The sequence below is a fragment of the Schistosoma mansoni genome, chromosome W (genome assembly GCF_000237925.1).
Source record: "Schistosoma mansoni strain Puerto Rico chromosome W, complete genome".
In the NCBI taxonomy this organism is placed as follows: domain Eukaryota; kingdom Metazoa; phylum Platyhelminthes; class Trematoda; order Strigeidida; family Schistosomatidae; genus Schistosoma; species Schistosoma mansoni.
This window is the reverse complement of record NC_031502.1, coordinates 22084825-22108072: the sequence shown is the minus strand read 5'-3', so window position 1 is coordinate 22108072 and position 23248 is coordinate 22084825. Positions and strand designations below refer to the sequence as shown.

General features: G+C 39.0%; 1 protein-coding gene and 1 non-coding gene across 2 annotated transcripts in view; both read left to right on the top strand.

Annotated features, from left to right (window-relative positions):
- The window catches only part of Smp_015880 (putative ecsit (evolutionarily conserved signaling intermediate in toll pathways)), a 23648-nt gene extending 2355 nt beyond the window's left edge, over positions 1 to 21293 (top strand). The window contains exons 2-7 of the mRNA XM_018788984.1: positions 7178 to 7292; positions 8650 to 8896; positions 11983 to 12218; positions 16741 to 16923; positions 18196 to 18295; positions 20327 to 21293. Of these exons, the coding sequence (XP_018654473.1) occupies positions 7178 to 7292; positions 8650 to 8896; positions 11983 to 12218; positions 16741 to 16923; positions 18196 to 18295; positions 20327 to 20973 (1528 nt within the window). The 3' untranslated portion in view covers positions 20974 to 21293. The remainder of the gene's footprint in view (positions 1 to 7177; positions 7293 to 8649; positions 8897 to 11982; positions 12219 to 16740; positions 16924 to 18195; positions 18296 to 20326) is intronic.
- Positions 5947 to 6013, top strand: Smp_tRNA_00028_Gln_TTG.1.1. The gene has a single exon. It is a non-coding gene (tRNA).
- Positions 21294 to 23248: the final 1955 nt, after the last annotated feature.

Sequence of the window (23248 nt, the reverse complement as noted above, 5' to 3'; positions counted from 1 at the left end):
GTTGATTAAAGTGCCGGACATTCGCTTTTCGTCCTCTCACTTTTGTGAACAACACCCCCGTCACGAGAAGGCAGTGAGTAGGACTTCCCTGGCAGAGGCTATATATTCGCGTGGCCATGTGAGAGCATTTCGAGAGGTAGAGCGGACTCTTCCCACTCTCGGCCGTACCAGGGCATTTGGGGGCGTCTACTACTCTACTACCACACACATCTACTTAGATACATTCTGTACTATTCCCAATGCCTTACGACAATATGGTGAGAGAGAGAGCATAGAGTCCTATTCTTGTATAGTTACCGTACACTTCAATGATATAGGCACCTGTCTATCATGGTGCATAATATCCTTAATGCGAATGTCTCCAAAAATTTTCTAACGTAATTATAGCGGAATCAGTACATTTACCACTATTTTCTAAATGCCACCAAATGCCCTGGTACGGCCGAGAGTGGCCGTACGAATATATAGCCTCTGCCAGGGAAGTCCTACTCACTGCCTTCTCGTGACGGGGGTGTTGTTCACAAAAGTGAGAGGACGAAAAGCGAATGTCCGGCACTTTAATCAACTTAGTAGATATGGAGGGTACACCTAGGGGAGTTGGAAAACCCTCATTCCAAACCAATGGTGCACATGGGCTCCAGTATCCTGAGAGAACAAATGGCGTATGAACCAACTGTTGATCACCGGCTACCATGTGACTGCATCTCCTCACGATGCTCCACTGCCTTGTGGATCAGATCTTTCGGTCAAAGGCTCCGGGTGTGGGCCCCTAAGAAAACCACCTGCTTCAGTTCGGGCACCTGGGCAGTATCACAGCCCTCACACAAATCGAATGAGATTTGTGAGGCGCATATTTATCTGGTGCTTTTTTGTACCGATATTTATGTGTTTAAATAAATATAATAATAAATAAAATAATTTTCTAAATAGTCCAACAGTCGTAGCACAAATGACAAGTCAAACTTTCAACAACATATTTAGTATCAACTGTACAGTCCAAAAATATCCTCTCTTGTAAAGTGAACCTATAAAACATAAACATTAGAGATAAACGATACTTGTGGACCTCAGTGTTTCATCCTGCTTAAAGTATTTATTGTGTATTATGATACTATTAAGTAAACAAGTTTAAGGTAGGGAGTTCATAAAGAAATCTTTCCATGTTTTTCTAAAAATCTGTGTTGATTAAATATTAAAACATCTAGTGAAAACCTTATCTGTATCTCGACCGTTGCTGCTACCTTGACGTGGTGGTCGGGCTTGCCTATCGTGATGAAGCAATCGAGCTATGATGGCTGGAACAATCGTTCCTCGAGGTCCTACCATGCCAGACAGGTTGGTTGAAGAGCGGTAAGACTAAAAGCAGCAATCCCAAGGTCCGAAGGCGAAGTCGTACTGCCGACTGTACAGAGGTGTGACAGCAGTAAGGTGTTTCCTTCAGACAACCAGCATGACAGCAATGCTGCCTTCCCATAAGGAGGGGTGGGGTTAGAAAAGGTCGACCCTAAAAATGCACACTTCGCCTTATCCCACGGATTTCCATCTCCGGCGGTAAGGTCCTTTGAAGAACGGAGCTAACACTTCAAAAATCCCCCACAAAAAGGCCGTGCGTGACCGGCCTCAAGCAGTTGTCCCTTGGGCACTGCGGTCACGCTCCCAGGTCGTTCAGACCATCACTAATCCAATTTCTTTTTCAGGTCCCTCAAGAAATACCCTTCCACGGTGTGGGCAGCCGGGAAGTGATAAATGCCCTCATACCCGTAACAGCACACGAGACCAAGTTGGTCACTTTCAAATCCTTCCTACACCTCCTAACAACTCTCTTATCTCCACGACTAACCCTTCCCACGTCCTTTTATCACCTCGCACCGCTAGGGCAAACGATTCGTGTACACGGAACGTTATTCCTGGTCTCCTGAAACCTCGCTCTAAACTACAGGTAGGAACTTTTAATGTCCGAACATTGTGCCAAATAGGACAACAGGCTTCCTTAGCTAGGTCTCTAGAATCTTACACCATCGATGTATGCTGCGTCTCCGAAACGCGCATACAAGATCCGAGTAGCGTCATTCATTTGACCTCACCTAATCAAAATAAAGAACCATCTCGATACACGCTTCGTGTATCTGGAAGCCCTGATGCTGCTTCCCGTGGCCTCGCTGGAGTAGGTATAGCATTAAGTCGTAGGGCAGAACTAGCTCTTTTAGACTGGATCCCAGTAGACAGTCGTCTATGCGCTGTCCGACTAAACGGATCAGTAAGGACTCGGAAAGATAGGTACACTCGTCGTTGCCTCTTCGTCATCTCTGTCTACTCTCCCACTGACTGTAGCTCAGACGATATAAAAGATGAGTTTTACAGGAAACTTTCTGACCTTCTCCGAAAAGCTAGGCGTTCTGATGTAGTAATAGTGGCTGGTGACTTTAATGCTCAAGTAGGTAAACTAAGTGAAAGGGAAAGACACCTGGGAGGATCTTATGGTGTCATGGCTAAAAGGACAGATAATGGCGACCGTCTGTTGCAGCTGTGCTCAGATAACCGCCTATTTCTTGCAAATACTAACTTTAAGCATAAGGAAAAACATCTTTTGACATGGCGACCCCCGAATTCGTCCCAACGTTGGACCCAATTAGATCACATCGCTATCAGCCATCGATGGAGGGGCTCGATAGAAGACTGTCGCTCATTCTGGGGCACATGTTTAGATTCAGATCATGCTCTAGTGCGAGCACGTATCTGTCTGCGACTTACTGGACGTAGGAAAGACACTGCAGGGAAGCCTCTAAGGGTTCTACTTAATGATAAGCAAGCTAAGAATATATTTCAGGAACAACGGGAAAAACGGTTAGACAGACATGTAGGTTGTGTCCACCCCGAAGCAGCGTGGTATGACATCCGAAAAGCTGTGGAAACAGCAGTGATATCCGCTAGTAAGGTAAGCAATAAGGTCAGGGAGAAACAATGGATCTCGGCAGCATCTACCGCACTGATAGGTGCTTGAAGACTCATTCCACCTGGCTCTGAACATAACGAAGAGCGGAGTCAGCTTAAGCGAAGGCTAATAAGAAGCCTACGCAATGATCGTGAACAGTGGTGGGTAGCGAAAGCAAGAGATATGGAAAAGGCAGCGGCAATAGGTAACAGCAGACAGCTGTTCAGACTTATTAAAGAAACCGGCATTAGGAACCCAACTATTAGCGAAACTATCTCAGACAAAGACGGGCATATCATTCATTCTCAATCCAGGAGATTGGATCGATGGGCAGAACACTTTAGGGATCAGTTCAACTGGCCTTCCGCCACACTTCAGTTACCCACGATCCCCAGTCGTCCTGAATGGAAAATTGAGGTAAGTCCTCCAACTCTCTACGAGGTTGAAAAAGCTATAGGAAATCTAAAGCGAGGGGGAGCCGCAGGCCCTGACAAGTTTACCCCTGAGATTTTTAAGGATGGTGGTCCAGTACTAGCAACGAGATTGACTGAGGTCTTAGGTAGAATCTGGGAACTGGACGTAATTCCATCTGACTGGTCCCAATCACTGATTGTGCCAGTCTATAAGAAAGGACAAAAGTCCTCCTGTGACAATCACAGAGGAATCAGTTTGACTAATATAGTGTCTAAAATATTAGCTTCAATAATACTTGGACGCCTAACCAAAGCTCGTGAAGAGCAGACTGGAGAAAACCAGGCTGGTTTCCGACCTGGACGTGGTTGCATAGACCAGATATTCACTCTGCGTCAGGTCCTAGAACATAGACATACATTCAGACGTCCCACAATAGTAGTATTTCTTGACCTTAAGGCGGCATTTGACTCCGTTGATCGTGAGGTTCTTTGGCAGTGTTTGTCAGTGAAAGGAGTACCAAAGAAGTACATTAACCTCATAAAGGCTCTCTACTCGAACACAACTGGTCGAGTTAGAGCCTATGGCGAACTGTCATCAGAATTGGTTACTGTTACGTCCTTGAATCTTCTACCCACTTTGTGCCGAGTATGACCTGTCTAATGTAGATTAAGACCTTGACCCGGTAGGCTGACTGGCTTAACCTTGAGGCTAATATGCGTGAGTTCGAAGTGGGGGTAGAGAGACGAAAACTATTCTATCCCTGATTGGTCGGCAAGCACGCGAGAGAGAGAGAGAAGACAAAGACAGCTGGGACACTAATCACTTTATTCCAACCCCGATCTAGCACTCGAATTCCCAATTCAGATTAGGGTGAAAAGTTACATGAATAAATAGATGACTAAGCTGACCACAACGTACAATAATTAGAAAAATACAATTATGTCCAAAACTGGGGAATTATAGTAGAAAATAGGGTACAAAAGATTACGTCTAAATGACAATAGCTTTAGAACAGAAATGCTATGGCAATGAATTATACATCAAACGAAAGCTTATGATCTGTAGAATAGGCTAGGGGCAAAAGTAAATGTTACAGTTTTACAAGCTTTGAATTAAATGAAATAACGTCCCCAAAAATAGCTTCCGTAATTTGTTAAGGCTTCTTGTTTTGCGGTTCACATCAGTTACCTCAAGTGGTGTTCGTCAGGGCTGTCCACTCTCCCCATTCTTGTTTAACTTTGTCGTTGACATGCTTTTAGAGGTATCACTTTCATCATCTCAATCTCCTGGAGTTGAACTTTTACCGGGAGGCTCACTTGTTGACTTAGAATACGCCGACGACATAGTTTTATTCGGTGAAGACTCTGACAAAATGCAGAGTCTTCTGACCACTATAAGCAACAATGCAGGCATGTTCGGGATGCGATTCTCTCCCTCGAAGTGCAAAATGTTACTTCAGGATTGGGTTGCATCGACACCTGAACTAATGATAGGGAGTGAAGTAGTTGAGCGTGTTGACAGCTTCACTTATCTTGGGAGTCTCATCAGCCCTTGTGGTCTGGTGTGTGACGAAATCTCAGCACGGATACAGAAGGCTCGTCTAGCTTTTGCGAACTTGCGTCATTTATGACGTAGGCGAGATATCCGTCTAGCAACAAAAGGACGGGTTTACTGTGCAGCAGTCCGTTCCGTCCTACTTTATGGCAGTGAAACATGGCCCATAAGAGTAGAGGATATTCGTAGGCTACTAGTGTTCGATCATAGGTGTCTTCGAAGCATTGCTCGTATATCCTGGGACCACCGGGTAAGTAATGCAGATGTTAGGAAACGGGTACTAGGTAAGGATGGCAAATCGATTGATGAAGTAGTGAAACTTCACCAGTTGAGATGGCTGGGACATGTGTTACGTATGCCCAACCACCGACTTCCCCGACGTGCAATGCTTTATGGTGTAGGAGCAGGTTGTAAGAAAGCTAGGGGCGGCCAGACCAAAACATGGCATAAATCCATGAAGTCACTGACAAGTGGACTGGGCCATGTTGGTAGGTGTAGACTACCTGGTTGGGATTCGCGAGATGATAGCAACCGATGGTTAGAGACCTTGAATGACATGGCTCAAAATCGTTTGCAATGGCGAAGGTGCATCCACTCTTTGTGTTCACCCCAAATTCTAATCTTCTGAATTCTTCATGTCTCTTTTTTCTCTTTCCAAATTTATTTCATTGTATTATACTCCTTCAATAACATCTTCAAACCCTAATCTTTCACATTAATGCTTATACTCTTACTACTTCTACCACTATGGGATTTGAATCGACAACTTCATCTCTCTAATGTGGTATGGCAACTCGAACTGATGTACGTACGTACGAAGTTCTACGTTGTAACTGACTGACTGACTGACTGACTGAAAACCTTATATCCTTACTTGGCTCTGACCTATATCAAAAGTTGTTGGCTTTCTGATAAAAGTTCATGAGACATGATAAATTAGAGACTGACCAGTTGCAGTCCTAACACATCGATGGGAAGATTCAAACAAACAATACTAAGTGAATTCAAACTTCACCTTATCGCACAAACAAGTGGCTATCAGGACTCAGTGGCTGAGTGCATAACGCGTTGGCGTTTGAAGCGAAAGGTACTGGGTTCGAGCCCCAGAGTGAACATCAACTCTGAGATGCAGGTACATCCAGCTGACGAGTCCCAAATAGGACGAAACGCGCTTCCTGGATTCCACTGCTAGCCATTATCCATCTCTGCTTAACATGATAAATTCAGTTGTAGATTTTCATAGTTGAAAGCGTGAGTCAATTGAAGCTAGACCACCATGGAAAACCTGAAAGCACTGGACGGCCGTTTGGTCCTACTATGGGTCTCCTCAGCGGCGCGCATCCACGATCCCGCACTTGCGAGATTTAAACCCAGGACCTAACAGTCTCGAGCCAGAGCCCTTTAGTTGTAGATGTTAAACTAAACTGCTTCGAAATTCATCGTAACAAACAAAATACACTTAATTTTCGTCACTACTCGGAGTATAAACAATATTACTCACTCTAATTCCATTAAATTTAATTCAATGTGTCGCTTCTTGTTTATGTTTTCTTTTGTTTTACGGTTAAGAGACAATCTGTTGTTTTTATATCAAAGACTTGTAAATTAATAGTTTATTTTGCTACCCCCCAAATGCCCTGGTATGGCTGAGGGTGGGAAGAGTCCGCTCTACCTCTCGAAATGATCACACATGGCCACGCGTATGTAGCATCTGCCAGGGAAGTCCTAATCACTGCCTTCTCGTGGCATGGGTGTTGTTTACGAAATTAAGAGGACGAAAATCGAATGTCCGGCACTTTAATCAACTTGGTAAATATGGAGGATACACCTAGGGGAGTTGGAAAACCCTGATTCCAAACCAATAGTGTATATGAACTCCAAGATCCTAATGAAACGAATGGCGTATGAACCTATTGTTGGTCACCGGCTACCATGGAACTGCATCTCCTGACGTTGCCCCACTGCCTTGTGATTAGACCTTTAGGTTAAAGGCTTTAGGCGTGGCCTAGTAAGAAAACCACCTGCTTTGGTCTGGGAATCCGACTAGTACTACCGCCCACACTTAAATCAAGTGACTTGTATTGCGCATATGTATTCGGTGCCCCTTTGTATTAATATTTATGTGTTCAAATAAATAAATAAATAATATCTCAAAACACAAGTTCGGTATTGATTTTTTTGCTTTTAACATAACTATTTGTGAAATGTATAGCATTTCAAAGAATACTCACATTTACATTCAATTTTTTGTATTTTGTTTCCCTTCGGAAATTTCAGTGAATGGATTGATGCAGTCCAAAACGTTGAAAAATCGGAATTGTTACATTTGAAAGGATCTGATACTAATATGACTAGAACAGAAATTAGAAAATGGAAGAAACGTACATTTCTTGTAAGCAATACTCACAAGATGTATTTTCTTTTATCGTAATGGTATACACTTGTTATGTGTGATCATTCAGTGTTAGTTTCATTATACTTTAATTGAGTGAGTTATTATTAGCGAAGAAATCAACTCCCATGGGTGTGCATCTATCCTAGTTACCCTACCTCATATCAGGGTAGCTAGCGGAAACCAACGAATTAAGGAGAATCGGATGAGAAGTAACATGGGAAGCAATTATACTCATACTCATTTTGATTATTTTCTCCTTTAACTTGATTCCTGACCTTGTAGTTATTGATAATTTTCTCTAATAAGTTGGCTTTCAAATGCCCTGGTACGGCCGAGAGTGGGAAGAGTTATCTCTCTCTCTCGAAATGTTCTCACATGGCCTATACAGCCACTACCAGGAAAGTCCTACTCACTGCCTTCTCGTAGCATTAATGTTGTTTACGAAATTGAGAGAACAAAAAGCAAATGTCCGGAGCTTTAACCGGGTTGATGGACACAGAAAGTCCACCTAGGGGAGTTGGAATACCCTCGTTCCGAACCAATGATGTATATGGACTCCAGTATGCTGAGGGAACAAATGGCGTATGAATCAATCGTTGGTCTTCGGCTACCATGGGACTGCATCTCCTCACGATGCTCCACTGCCTTGTGGATCAGACCTTTAGGTCAAAGGCTCGGTGTGTGGCCCCCTAAGAAAATCACCTGCTTCAGTTTGGGCACCTGAGCAGTATCACAGCCCTCACAGAAATCAAATGAGATTTGTGTGGCGCATGTATATTTAGTGCCCCCTTGTACCAATGTTTATATGTTCAAATAAATAGAATATAATAATAAACTAACAAGCTGATAAATTTGGTCTGTTTCAGTATATTTATTGATTGTCTAGTAGCCTTACTGCAGAGTCAGTGGTTTCCCTCTGTATTATCTTTGTCCGATACATCGACGTTTTCCTAGTCGAACACTTGTCCACAAGTGAGATTTCTAGCAGCTCGTAAACATCAAGTAACAAAAGTTAACACCAATTAACACCAATTCTAACAACGATCATTGACTCCATAAACTTATAATATCGTTATCTCACTGTCTGGTCATTTTTCCCTCTACACCCAATCAGCAACATACTTTGGAAGAAAAGGATAACTTGACGTATTTCTAGTCAATTGTTACCATTTTCTCTACTTCACTCCTCATCCCATTAATTTCGTCTTTTTCTTATCTCTCACTATGTTGATGTGGTGTGTAACGATATGCACCGATAATATGCATGTATACCATATTTATAATTCTTCTATGACTGATTAAACGACTTATAACATATAATACCTAAAGTTTGTACTTTTATCTCTTGTTACAGCATATTTTAGAAATGTTTATTCAACGATCAGGACCAAGTCGTAAAGGATTCACTTCATTTATTCAAAATGCATTAATTAAAATGCCTGAATATGAAGTGACTGATGATTTAGATTGTTATAAAGCAGTAATTCGTTTATTTCCTACTGGACGAATGACTGTAAAACGTTTCTTACAAGCTGATTTTGGTCATTTTCCAAAACAACAACAAGTTATGATTGATATATTAAATCAAATGTCAAGATATCGTGAGTTGAATCTCTTTGTTCCGTAAAGAATCCTTTTTATATCAGTATAAGTGTTCTATTGTGACTTTTTTAGTCTAATGATTTATAGATCTAGAATTTAAAGCAATAAGCATTGAGTTTGAGTCTCTTTGTGATTATCATAATTGGTATGTATCCATAGCCAACTTTCAAGTATGAGGATTATGTAATCATGCATTTAAGGAGCCCATATATTGTCAGAGATCAAATTCAATACTGAATATCAACATGAATAAACAACACACAAACCGTTACAACTGATTGTAAGTGTTATAATTTCTCTTATTATGACCCAGCTATTCTTATTGCTTATTATTCTTTGACATCAATTCAATCGACAAGTCCCCAAACCAGAACACGGTTGTACAGGAAAGAAATTATATTCCAAATAGCAAGGATAGATGGAAGTAAGAAGCGTAATAAGAAATACGTTAGTATATTTATAGTTTCTACATGCGAAGATCCTAAAGTCTTCTCCAAGTATCGACTAGCGCTGATTGGATAGGAATTAGCCAATCGGCGTGCACCAACGCAATCGTGCATAGAACATGCTTTAATCCAATCTATGTCCCGCTAACAGTAAGTGTAATTCATTATTTCATATGATCAGCAACTGTTTATCGTGCCATAGTATGCAACCAAAATTAATAACACTTAGAAAGAGAGATGGCTAATAATATTAAATAGACAGATCAATTCATGTAGTATCTGATTGATATTTTCGGTTTTCGGGCTTAAGTGTAAGCGTTTTTGTTCGACAAATAGAATCAGTAGCGTGGGATAATTCTTAAAGACATCCAATAATAGACATGGTGCAAGTTGCCAAACTGCATATGCATGTACTGTGAATGAAAATTAAGTTATATTCATTCTCAAACTTTTATTCCTTCCTCAATCTCATTCGTTTCTTTTGGACTGTGTCTTGCAGTATTGTTGACTTAAATTGCAGTTATGAAATTAATTTCTCTGCTTCTTTTCTTGATTTGACATCTATTTGTCCTGATGTTGCAAATGAAACTTAAACTGATGCATATCCGTGGCAGGTTTCCATTTGGTAGTGATGATGGATAAGTGTCACCCGCCAGAATTAAATATTTCAAATTTATCTTTATAATTGATCTTAACTTGGTACGTTTGAAGAAACCTACAATGAGATAAAAATTCAGTTTTTGCTCGTTTCCCAGTGTAGAATAATATCGAGTCTATTAACAAGCGGATTAGCTCAACCATTCCACTCATTTTACTAATATCAATCAACCCGTTATAATAAATGTCAACAGCATTTAGCCTGATATACTAATGGTGGGCTTTTAAATTACTAGACTACTAATTATTACTCAAAAGTATATTTATTTAATATACTTCTTTTCTAACTGAATCATATCTCCTGTGCCTAATCTTTTCTATTACCATTAATACTGTTACTACTCTGGCATCTTGGTGTGCTGATATGGTGTGGAAACTTAAACCGACGCATATATGTGCCAGATTCTACAGTTCGTATAAGTGTCTGACGAGTATAGCCACAAAAATAAGGAAATGAAGTTGTGAAGCAATAGAGGAAGGTGGAGGAGTGAAATTAAAGTAAATAAATGAGCAAAGTCAAAAAATTAGTGAAAAAACAGTTGAGTTAAGAATACGACCAGAAAGAGTCCTTTCAACCGAGAGTTCCTTTCATTCTTCATGAAGAATGTAAAATAGAGCTACAGTAAGATCTATATGGGATCCTATTTTGAGCCACGTCTGATGGCCCCCAAATGCCCTGGTACGGCCGAGAGTGGGAAGAGTCCGCTCTACCTCTCGAAATGCTCTCACATGGCCAGCGAATATATAGCCTCTGCCAGGGAAGTCCTACTCACTGCCTTCTCATAGCATTACTGTTGTTTACGAAATTAGGAGGACGAAAGGCGAATGTCCGGCACTTTAATCAACTTAGTAGATATGGAGGGTCCACCTAGGGGAGTTGGAAAACCCTCATTCCAAACCAATGGTGCACATGGGCTCCAGTATCCTGAGGGAACCAATGGCGTACGAATCAATCGTTGGTCACCGGCTACCATGGGACTGCATCTCCTCACGATGCTCCACTGCCTTGTGGATCAGATCTTTCGGTCAAAGGCTCCGAGTGTGGCCCCCTAAGAAAACCACCTGCTTCAGTTCGGGCACCTGGGCAGTATCACAGCCCTCACACAAATCGAATGAGATTTGTGAGGCGCATATTTATCTGGTGCTTCCTTGTACCAATATTTATGTGTTTAAATAATAATAATAGTAATAACGTCCCAAACCACTGAATTGGATTATCCCCAAAATCCCGACTAGGGAGTTATAATGAACTGACAGATTTCAGTCATATACAGCTTTCTTTGATATCCGGGCGTCATGACATAAACGACCGTCACTGGGATCCAGTCAGTTGTTTATGTCCGTGCTATGTCTTTTAGTGAGACACCAGCGCCAGCTAAACCGAATTATGGTACCATGGTATCCCTGGATAAGCACCTATAAAACAAATTTTCCGAATCGAAAGATAAAGAACGAATTTGTAGCACTTCAGAGTTTCGAATACAATCTGCCAGATGGAAAACATCCACATTAAGACTTTCTAAAAACATAACCAAACTAATGTGTCTTCCTATTTGTTGCAGTGTTCTGACCTTGGAGAAAGTCTGTTAAAGTGGTACACATGACCTGGGAAAAGTTGATTCAAACTTTGTATTCGGTAGTAGCATTCAATTATTTGAACATTCAGCGACTTGAGATAGTTTATACAGAACAGAGCTTTCGATATAAATGAGTTACTGAATGGGTTGAAGAACAGGAGTTTACACAAAATGAGAATAAAAAGTTGGAGCAAAGTAATTTAATTTCGATTATAGGTATCGGTTGAATGAGTAATGGAGCGGAGAGAATAAAATAGTTGTTTTTCAGATTTATATTTGCGATCATTACAATTTCCGTCTCGGTTGGACTAATTTTGATAACTCAGAGAATAAACAGTTCAATTATAGTAGCTTTTTGTATACCCTATGTGAGGTTTTTTTGATTATTACGTTGAAATTTACTAGACGTCCTGCCGGATGATGAGGTTGGTCAAATGATTATCGACGTTTTCGGTTGGCGTAATCATGCTATGCAAACTTATCGTCGTCTAATGTATTGGATGCCTAAATTGTATTATAGTAATCCATGGACATTACCACTCCGAATCGCTGACGATCTCGATTTAGATCCCATTAAATTAGGCTGTTTAATTGCTGAAAGAATATGCCCTGATCGGATGACAGAGTTCACTGTTGTACAGGTTAGTTAATTAAACAATAATTAGCATCTATCGATTAATACGGTTTTATTAAGGTACCTACGTCAGTCAGTCATAATCATTGTAGGGTTTGACACAATTGTGGGTTGACCCGAAGTTCCCATATTACATCAGCACGATTAGATGAAATTACCGATATGAATAATAAAGGGGTCGAAACGGTGTAGTAGCAATACTAATAAGGAAGACTAAACAGTGAGACTAAGATTTGAAAAGACTGAATAAGAAAGTAGTCATGGAAGAATGATGGAATTCAAAATCTCTAGAGGAAGATAAAAAGTGAGTGAATCTGCGTCTTTGAGACCGATTCCGAGTTATATCAATCAAAATCTTGTGTAAACTCAAACAAGTTTGAGTTCAATTTGAACGTAATTTTCATTACTTACTGATGCAAAACAAGGACACTTGACAAACTTCTACCCGAAACTTGTGCTGATGATGTGGTTCAGAAGAACGATGAAAGCTCCACGACCAAACCATCTAGCTCAGAGAACAAAACTCCATCAACTTCAAGTAATGAATCACAAGTCCACACATTCAGTATGACCACCGATGTCGTGTAGGTAGAAGCCAACTTTGATTGGTTGATGTTCCAGATAGACCGTCAAATATATCCGATGTATAATCTATATGTTTTTTACCCTCTATATTTTGTCATAATATATGTGTTAGTGAAGAGGATAATATTTTCTTAATGGGATTTCATCTGACATGTGATGGCTTAGTCGCTGGCTGGATATCTATTATGGTATGTGTCGATTCTTTGCTTAATACTACCGTCCTATTGCTCATTCTAAGAAATCTAGTGTTCCAAAAAAAGTTGAACTCCATTTCTATTGGTTAATATTCTCTGGACCCATTTTTTCTGTACGTGACTTGTTTTCTCATCACTTCTTATGCTGCTTATTAATAACAAAGAATATTCGAACTGTAATTAGTTTTTATTCCTACAAACCATCTATTGTATTCATTTAGACTCTTGCATCATTTTATTAGTTCACCCTTTTGCTTTTAATAGTATTTCACTAAGAGATTTTGAAATTTCTGCTTCCCTAACTTACGATTGAAATTCATAATTTTTCGCGACAAACATTTGTCATAGACAAACAATCCATATTCTCATCATAACCATTGCCGTTCTCTTAGTAACTAAATAATCTAGTATCTTAACTTGTTATATGCCTTTCAGAATCGTGTGCACGTTTTATGTATACAGAATAATTGTACCATCGTTTTCATTTTTAGGAAACTTACATACATCCGTGACATCTCGTAGAAGCATAGACCTCTAGCCAGGATTTTCCAATTAACTCTGTCCTGGGATATCCTTTGCAGTTGTTTCCATTTGTTATGTCTGTCTCCAATTCCTTGCGCGATGTGTCTTTCGGTCTTCCTCTTTTCCTTTTGCCTTCAGGATTCTAAGTTAGGGCTTGCTTCATGACGCCGTTTGGTGGTTTCCACAGTATATTTCCTATTCACCGGTGTCTTTTTCTAGTTTCCTCGTTAGCTGCAAGCTGATTTGTTCCCTTACACTAGGCTGTAGCTGATGGTATCCAGTCAACGGACATTGAGTATGTTGCGTAGACAATTGTTTAGAAATACTTGTATTATTTTGATGATAGTTGTAGTAGTTCCCCAAGTTTCAGCTCCGTATAGTAGGACTGTCTTGTCGTTCATACTGAAGACCCTCACTTTGATGTTAGCTGACAGTTGTTTTGAGTTCCGTATGTTCTTCAACTGTAGGTTCAGTAGCACTCCATTGAGGTCTTTTCCTGGTACCGATGATAGCGTGATGCCTGCGTAGTTCTCACACTTGCCATGATCTCCTTTCTTTGATAATCTTGATGGGATATCCTTCTTTCCAGTCTGTCGGCACTTATTCTTCCTCCCAAATCCTTCTGAATATGATGTGGAGTATCTTTGCAGTCACGTCTGTATCTGACTTAAGTGCTTCATCTGCTATATCGTCTGCTCCTACAGCCCTCCCACTATTGATTTGACTGATGTGTATGCTGATTTCTTCGGTCGTTGGTGGTACCAGCTATAGGTAGGTGTGTGTGTGATGCTTCGATGTCCAGTGGGTTCAGTGATGCTGGTATATTGAAGAGTTCTTCAAAATGTTTTACTCACCTGTCCCGCTGCTCTTGAATCTCAGTGATTGGTTTGCTTACTTTGTGTTTGACTGGTCACTCTGGTTCATCATATTTTCCTGCTAGTTTCTTCATGATACCATTTATTTATTTATTTAAACACATAAACATTGGTACAAGGAGCCACCAAATAGATGTGCGCCACATAAATCATTCGATTTATGTGAGGGCTGGGATCCTTCCCGGGTGCCCAAACAGAAGCAGGTGGGTTTCTTAGGAGGCCACACCTGAAGCCTTCGACCTAAAGGCCTAATCTACAAGGCAGTGGAGCAACGTCAGGAGAAGCAGTCACATGGTAGCCGGTGACCAACAATAGGTTCATACGCCATTCGTTCCTTCAGGATACTGAAGTTCATGTGCACTATTGGTTTGGAATCAGGGTTTTCCAACTCCCTTAGGTGTATCCTCCATATCTACTAAGTTGATTTAAGTGCCGGACATTCGATTTTCGTCCTCTTAATTTCGTAAACAACAGTAATGCTATGAGAAGGCAGTGATTAGGACTTCCCTGACAGTGTTGGCATGTACGTGGTCATTTCAGAGCATTCGAAGATGGAGAGCTGACTCTCCTCACTCTCGGCTGTACCAGAGCATTTGGGGGCTCATTACACCACATAGTTGTCTGATATTTCCTTCTGTTGCAGCTTTTTGCGCTGTCATTTCTAGGTCTTCCACGTATTTCTTCTTGTCAACTCTAATGCTCTTCACTTGCTTGTTTGTTTCTGTGTATTCGGCTTGTGCCCTTACCTTCTCTGTTCTTATTTGACTGTCGTTAGTTCTTATCTTCTTGTTCTTCCTTTCTTGAATCTTGTCCAGGATTTCGATGGATTCATTCTTTATGAAGGTGTTTCTTGCAGCTCGATACCTCTTGATACGTTGAAGTTAGTACTTCTTTGACCCCTTTCCGGTTGTTCTCCGTAGTAGTTTCCTCTTCTATGAGTAGATCCTGTAAGGCTTGGAACCTGTTGTTGTGAGCTATTTTGAATTCGTTGAGTTTGTATCTCAAAGCAAGGCTCTGTTGAACTTTTGTAGTGTCGTTTCTTCAGTTATTTAGTGCTTCTTTACTTCAGTTTCATCTTGGCAGCCATCAGATGGTGATCTGAAGCTGTGTTAGCTGCTCTCTTTGTTCTCACGTTTTCCATGGATTTTCTGATTTTTTTAGTTGTGTAAATATGATCAATTTGGTTCTGTGTAGCGTAGTCTGGTGAGACCCATGTAGCTCTATGTATGCATTTGTGAGGGAATATACGGTCACCTATAAGCATTCTGTGGAATGCACACAAATTTGCAAATCTGTCATCATTTTCATTCCTTTTTCTCATTCCATGTCGTCCCATCATATCTTCATACCCGATGTTGTCCATCCCGACTTTGGTATTTAGGCCCTCCCACCAGGATGTTTATATCCCTCTTTGGGCACTTCTCTATGATCGACTGGAGACCCTCATGAAACTCATCTTTATCGTCCTCATTGGGGGTTGCATAACCCTGTATTAGCATTCGTTATGATTAGCTCTTTCCTTGTTTTGAAGGATGATTTGCTAAACCTGAATCCATTAAAATTTCCATCTTATAGGTGCTTTTCGTGGTTATTTGGACAGTATCAGAGCACCTCCTTATGTGTGCGGAACATTTTATTCTTGATAAGCAGTGCACAACAGCATCTCTCTCAAATCTAAACTTTTCTGTTCAGCTTGGATCCAATGGGTTTTACTTATTCCAAGAACTGCCAAGTTGTATTTCCTCATTCTCACAGCTATTTAATTGGTTATTACAGTCTCCTACATTGTCTGGACTAATTCTATGTGCCTATATTAATTGTTACCCTGGTTGTCAGAAGGGTGATTAACCCCGTGATTTCCGAAGAATCTCGGGATTCACCATGAGGCGTAATAATTATTCGAAATGAAGATCATTCAACTTCCAGGACAGGGTATAAATAATCCTAAACGATTTTTTCTCGTTAGCGTCTTTTTATAGACAGATTGTGTTCTACGGGATGGGGTTGGTGACTCCATGCACAACCCTCCTCTTTTATCCGGACTTGGGACCGGCAGTAACCCTAAAAGGACTACAGATGAAGTTTTTTCAAAAGACAGTAAAGACGTTTTTATACGGAAATCTTCTCTTTTATCTTATTGCTTGTTTTGATGTGTAGGGATGATCAAAGTGTGATGTAGTGCCACTATCATGGATCAAGCGCGTATTATTCATATTGTAACATTCAGTTTTCTATGGATTAATGTCGGGTTACATCAACATGTTAATTGCGAATATCTACTGTAACCGAAATCTTTTATCTTTCTTGTTTTCGCCATGGTTATTGAACTTCTTTTTTTGCTGATATTTTTTAGATGCCTTCATCTAATTCTGATCGACTAGATTCACTTATCAGTGCTCAAAGTCCTGAACAACGTGCATTACTAGCATATTGTACTAATAAACAAATTCACAATGATCAGACTAATAATATTCAATGTACAAAACCAACGATTTATTTAGATGGACCACATTATGTATGGTTTAAGAATTTACAAGTAAGTGAAATCGGTGTACTGAGAATTAGTAAACTTAGTAATATTCAGTCAGTTTTCATAATATATACATAAATTGTGATGGAGTTTCGTTCCCTGAGCTGGATGGTTTAGTCGTGGAGCCCATATTGTTCTTCCGTACAACATGATAATTTGTTGAGAAGAACAATGAAAGTTCCACAACTAAACCATCCGGCTTGGAGAACGAAACTCCATCCACCTGAACTTCAAATATCGCCCACCATCTCAACGTGGATAGATAATTCACATCTCTTCAATTTCATTCTTTGATTGATTGTATCATTAAAAACTGAAATACATTTTACTCCGTTTGTAAGTAAATGGTTCAAATATGTCTACAAAGTTTGTTTTGTCTAGTATTTAGTTGTTTCCGCTTTCTCATCCTCTAACCCAGCTGTTAGACATCTAAATACAAAGTAAATCCGATTTGTAGACATCAATGTTTTCTTAATATTTATAGGGTCGTTTGATACATGTACTACTCATCAAAGGAATGAAAAGTGGTTATGGACTATGACTTCATCTACAGTTATAAAACATTTCCCAGAGAAAATTCGGCAAACTAATTTTAGCCTAGAAAAGATTACCTCAATTATAAATCCATTTGAATTATTACTCAGTTAGTCATAAACCATATGAGATACGGGACAGATGTTCTAGTTACCTCATGTCATATTCTTACAGTGAGATAAAATTAACAAAATACCAAAGGAGTCGAAACAATCATAGTATTAGTGATAGATACCAACGTTTTACAATTGATTGATCACTGAATTGTGACCACTGTTATGTATTTCAAGTCATTTTTAGTGCTTGTCGAACTCTATCAATCAAGTTGTAATGTGGCCACCAGCTTAAGTGACTCAACATCACGTGCACTATGTTGGTGACGTCCTTAACTATGAAGTTGAGTGACACGAGTTCTAGTCCGCCAATGATCATCAGTTCCCTCGACATTATAGGTGTACACCTTGCTGACGAGTTTTAAATAACCCGAAACCTATGTTGAGGAGGGTATTCTGTCGGCTACCTCTAACAACCACTTTAGATATTGATGGTATTTTATAAATGTAACACATTTTTTTATATATAGGGAGAAAATAATTCAAGCTAAAGAGTTTCAACAACCCCGTTTATTTTGTGACCACTCATTTTAACAAGTTGAGCAAAATGCAATGGTTATAGATACTAGACAAGTGGAGTCGTAACATTGTGTCAATGTAATCCTCTTTTTTCTTAATTCTTTATGGATAGGCTGCTTATTACACCTTATGGACAGAAATCGATGCTGATCGATTAAAAAAAGAAATTAATGCTGTGAAAGTTAACCAAGCGCCAAAGCATAGTGCAGACGGTAGGTGTCTATTGCCGTTAAAGATCTTGTTTTTTCTTCATATTATAAAATCATTTTATATAAGGTAGTCGGTCGAGATAGACATTATTGTGATCTTACCTACTCTATCAACCACCAAATTCTGTACTGTATTCATTCACACGATCAGTTGACTACATGTCCTCAGAACTCCAATCAACAAACACTATAAATCCCAGATGAATGATTGTAAGCATCTTTCCAGATCACAACACCACGTAGTACAAAATACAACGACAGATAGTGAGTTCAATCGACAACAACCTGAATTTATTGTTGGTCTGAATTAAATTATCAGTCGGTCTCTTTATTCTATCATGTGGCTTATAGTCTAATAAGTTTATGCATTGAACATGCTTTGCTTTACTCACCTCTGAGCCTAATACCATTTTTCTGGCATTTTTAATCCCATATGGTATAATTTAACTAATGTTCAAAATTCATCAACTAACTGTCAAAACCAATCCACTCAGCTGCAATCATGACAAAAACATAATTTTGAAAAGTACTTTATATTCTATATTGGTATTTTAAAGATTAAAAGTATCATATAGTTGAGTCGATTGCTGCTAGACCATCATGGAAAACCTGGAAGCACTGGACGGCCGTTTCCTCCTATTGTGGGATTCCTCAGCAGTGCACATCCACGATTGGGAGATATCAGCTCACTGAAGATATTGGTGAATGGTTGCTCAATTTCGTGGATTGGTTGAAGTTAGACATTCACACTGTTGGATGCCGGCTCACTGGTCTATCCGTCAAGTGCTCGCGCGCGAGACTGGTAGGCCCTGGGTTCTAATCTCGCGGGGCGGGATCGTGGATGCGTACTACTGAGGAGTCCCACAATAGTACGAAACGACCGTCCAGTGCCTCCAGGTTTTCCATGGTGGTCTAGCTTCAATTGACACATGATCTCAACTATATAAAATTACTAAAATTTCCATAAAACCCCCTTCTGATATTAAAAGTATCAATTAATCGAACCAGACTGAATGATGCCATTTTATGATGAAAATTACTGTTTTTAGACTTGATATTCCTACTTCCGATAAATCACAGACTCCAACAGTGAATATCTGCCGTATTTTAGTTTCTAGTGGTTACTCGGTCGACATTTATTCCCAACGTAATATACACCTCATCACTTATGCTGAAATGTTCCATTAAAATTACTTTAAACTGATCATTCTATCTATTTTTTATATTTCTCTCTTAAATTCTAAATTATCTTCAGTACTTACCGTAGAAAACTTATTTACATTAGTTGTATTTCATATATATTAACTAGACTGTTAGGGCTGTTCAATGAATACTCAAAGTGAATAGCACCAGACGTTTGCTGAAACTTGTAGAAAACCAAAAAAAATACATAAAGGGTTTCTGTTTACACATAAGTCAAGTGTTTCAATGAAGATCATAAAATCATAAAAGCATCATACAGGGTCAAGATGACAGTTTAACTTTTTTTATTAGTGGCAAATTTGAATTAGATTGTACTTCTTCAATAACATCTTCGAACCCTAATCTTTCCGATTACTGCTTATACTCTTACTACTTCTACCACTATGGGATTTGAATCGACAATTGCATCTCTGTGCTAATGTGGTATGGCAACTCGGACTGATGTACATACGTACGAAGTTCCACGTTGTGACTGACTGACTATTAGTGGCAAAATCGAATGTATATCGTCTTTTGCGTTTTGGCATTGCTGATTCTGTCTCATGGACTGTTAATTATTTAAATTTGAGATCGTCGACACATGCGATCCTCGCAGATAGGTTGAATAATTTAACTACCGACGATATCTTTAGCACTGAAAAAAAATCCGTTACTATAGATAGAAAATATTCTCCAAAAGACAAAATTTGTTCAAATAGAGTTTATATGACCTTAGCTCGCGTATTTATTGAACAGGCTATGTAAAATAATTAGTTCTCCATTTAATAATTATAATGTGCTACTTATATCTTACGTTTTTCATGTGTGTTTGTATACATTTTCGTTTTACAGAACCATATAATCTTTCATTCTTCAACTATTCTAATGATACTTCAAATATAGTGTTGAATAATTTGAATTCTCAAAATGAGAATCGCTCACTTTTTCCACATATGAGTCTTCTTCCTACAGTGAGTTCAACTGGTACTGAATTGCACCATTGTAATGAAGACAATGTTTCGACAAGATTTATAAGTAAATGTGAACCAGAATTCGATAAACGTTGGCTTTCAATTCGTCAAAGTCATGTCTACAAATATTTACCATCCAATCTATGTCAACATGAACAAGGTGAAGGTACAATACTTGCTGTTGGAGTTGTTGTACCTAAACCAGATGCTTTGGATAATCAAAAAAAACTATATGATTGGGAAGTTTCTAACAGAATTCATCATACAGATTCAAAAGATTGTAAACAACAAAGTCAAAAAGAAAGATACAATTTACCACAAATCCCATCACCTGCACCTTCTACACTTATTCGACTTTGGTTAAGTGAACTACAATCTAAAAATCCTTTCCTTGATGATGCTGCATTAATTATTCGAGTCCCAGTAAATGTTGATCAGAGCCAAAAATCTGAAAATAATAATCGTACTGATGATGATTTACATTTTGAGAATCAAGACAAAGATATTAGGTATAAATCGTATAGTTAACAGGCACATTATTTTGTGTAAATAAATGGTTTGCATTTTGAGTAAACATTAATAGTAATGTAATGTGCATATGAACCCCTATGTTGATTACTAGTTTCATCAACTCATGTATGGATTATTCTCCGTATACTGGTGGAATCATTTTAAAAGCATATGTTTTTTCCTCATGTATTCTATACATAATGCTTATCCCTGCATGTTAGGGTAACAATCATCAATTACAAGTGAGGACTGTGATTTTGTGCTTGTTTGATATTTTGATGAATGCATCTCAGTTTAATTTATTCAAAGCTTAGCAATAAAATCAATTGATACTTTGTAATTTGTCTTACTAATCGATTTTAAGTTGAACTGAAATATACACTCAAGATTAAATAATGACGAAAAACAGTTTTGGCTCCTCATAGTCAGCTGACAGACGTTTGTACTTCAAATTCGCGAACCATAAACCTATATTTTATAATAAATGCAAACAAGACGAAAAGTAGCCATTTAAATTTGATCAAGCGAATGATCCATGAAAACATGCAAGCCCATGATTAACCAGTGTTGTGGCTACTGGAAATCCCGCCGATTGACCAACTCCAGATATCCCAGTACGACCTCAATACTGCTCTCCAATATATCAGGACACAAACGTTAGATGGGAATTGTTTGTGGGATCAGAAGAAGAATGAATATTATTTACAGACAATGCATGTTTATACAGTTATGATGACCGTGAGTATTGACCAATAGGAAACGACGTGTGAAATTAATAGTTAGGATGACTGTGAATAATGACCAATAGGAAAATATGTGAAAAGTCTGAAAACATGTGAAAGCATACCGTTTGACGTTCAAGATAGAACTAGACTCAGTAGAATAACTTAAGGGATATTTTTATGAATATCCTAACAACCAGTTAGTCGCTGATAAGCAATCGGTTGACGTTGCATAAGTGTTATTTTGGCAGCATACAAGCAATCAGATGAGATATCTGGGCAACCTCAAATCTTAAAGGGTTTTGGGTGGACGAGTATCACTATTTTAAATTCTGATGTTAGAAGGTACAGTGGGTTCTGTCACAGGTATTATTAAGACTGAGTGGCTGGTATATGTTCAAACGCTGATATCCTGTCCAAAGTTGTATTCCAACGAAGTCGCATTTGTCAAAACCCAAAGACTATCGATTTTTGTTTCCCATTGTATGACTGAAAAGATATAAACCGACTTGCGGTATAGTTGTCATTAAGGAGTTGTGTAGATTGTTGAATTTCATTGAAATAATGAGTCGGTCTTCTTCAAGACACCGTTGAAAATCTAGGATCCTTGGACGGCTATCTCGTCTTAGTATTGTATTCCCTAGTGGCGTGGTTCGTGACAGTCTCATTTAATGGGTTCCAAAGGGTTAGTCGTCACTGCGGGTTCTCACGTTGTCCCGGCCAAACCTATCTTACTGGTAAGAGCTAGTGGCCAATTTGCGTTGTCCGTTAGCCACTGTTTAACTGAAGTTATCGTTTCAGAATACCCTCCCACTTTCTAGGAGTAACAACTCGTGACAACCTGACTATTTATCTGTTTAGGACGCGTTTACTGACCAGTGACTACTAATCAGTCTATAAAAAGTAATAATAATTTATCCTCAAATAACAGTCTGTTACATGATGTATGCCAGTTTGCAGGTGAGATCAAATTGTTACAGACGATACAGTCTTCACTGCAGTGGGTTACCCAGCAAGTTTGACGTTTTATAGGGTACAGTGACCATAAAATCATGGGAGGTAACACTTCTCATGTATGAATGTAAATAATATTAGTAAAATTGTCAATATGACAGTTGGCGCGCTTTATGGGGGCTTCGATGTGCGAGTGATAGTCGGGAGGAAATCTACAATATTTGATAGTAAAGTCCCGACGTGGTTTAGAAAGTTTTCGACTTGTTCTTTTGTAGGTTGTATTATGCATAGATTATTATCCTATCTAGTATATCGGGTATACTTTACTCTGAGGAAATAATTTTGACGGACACTTATCATTTAATACATATATATCGCGAACTTCGTTACCTTCATATATTATATAGGCCCCCAGTAATTCCCATTGACGCGTTTTTATCTTCGGATTATACTAATTGAAATATAGATATTCCATTGATCGTTACTCTCATGTTATATAACTGAACACCTTATATCTGAAATGCATCGTACATTCATAGTCTCTGATCCTAGTATTAACCCGGTTAACACCTAATAATAACAATGTACTCAGATATTCTATCTGATTAAACGAGCTA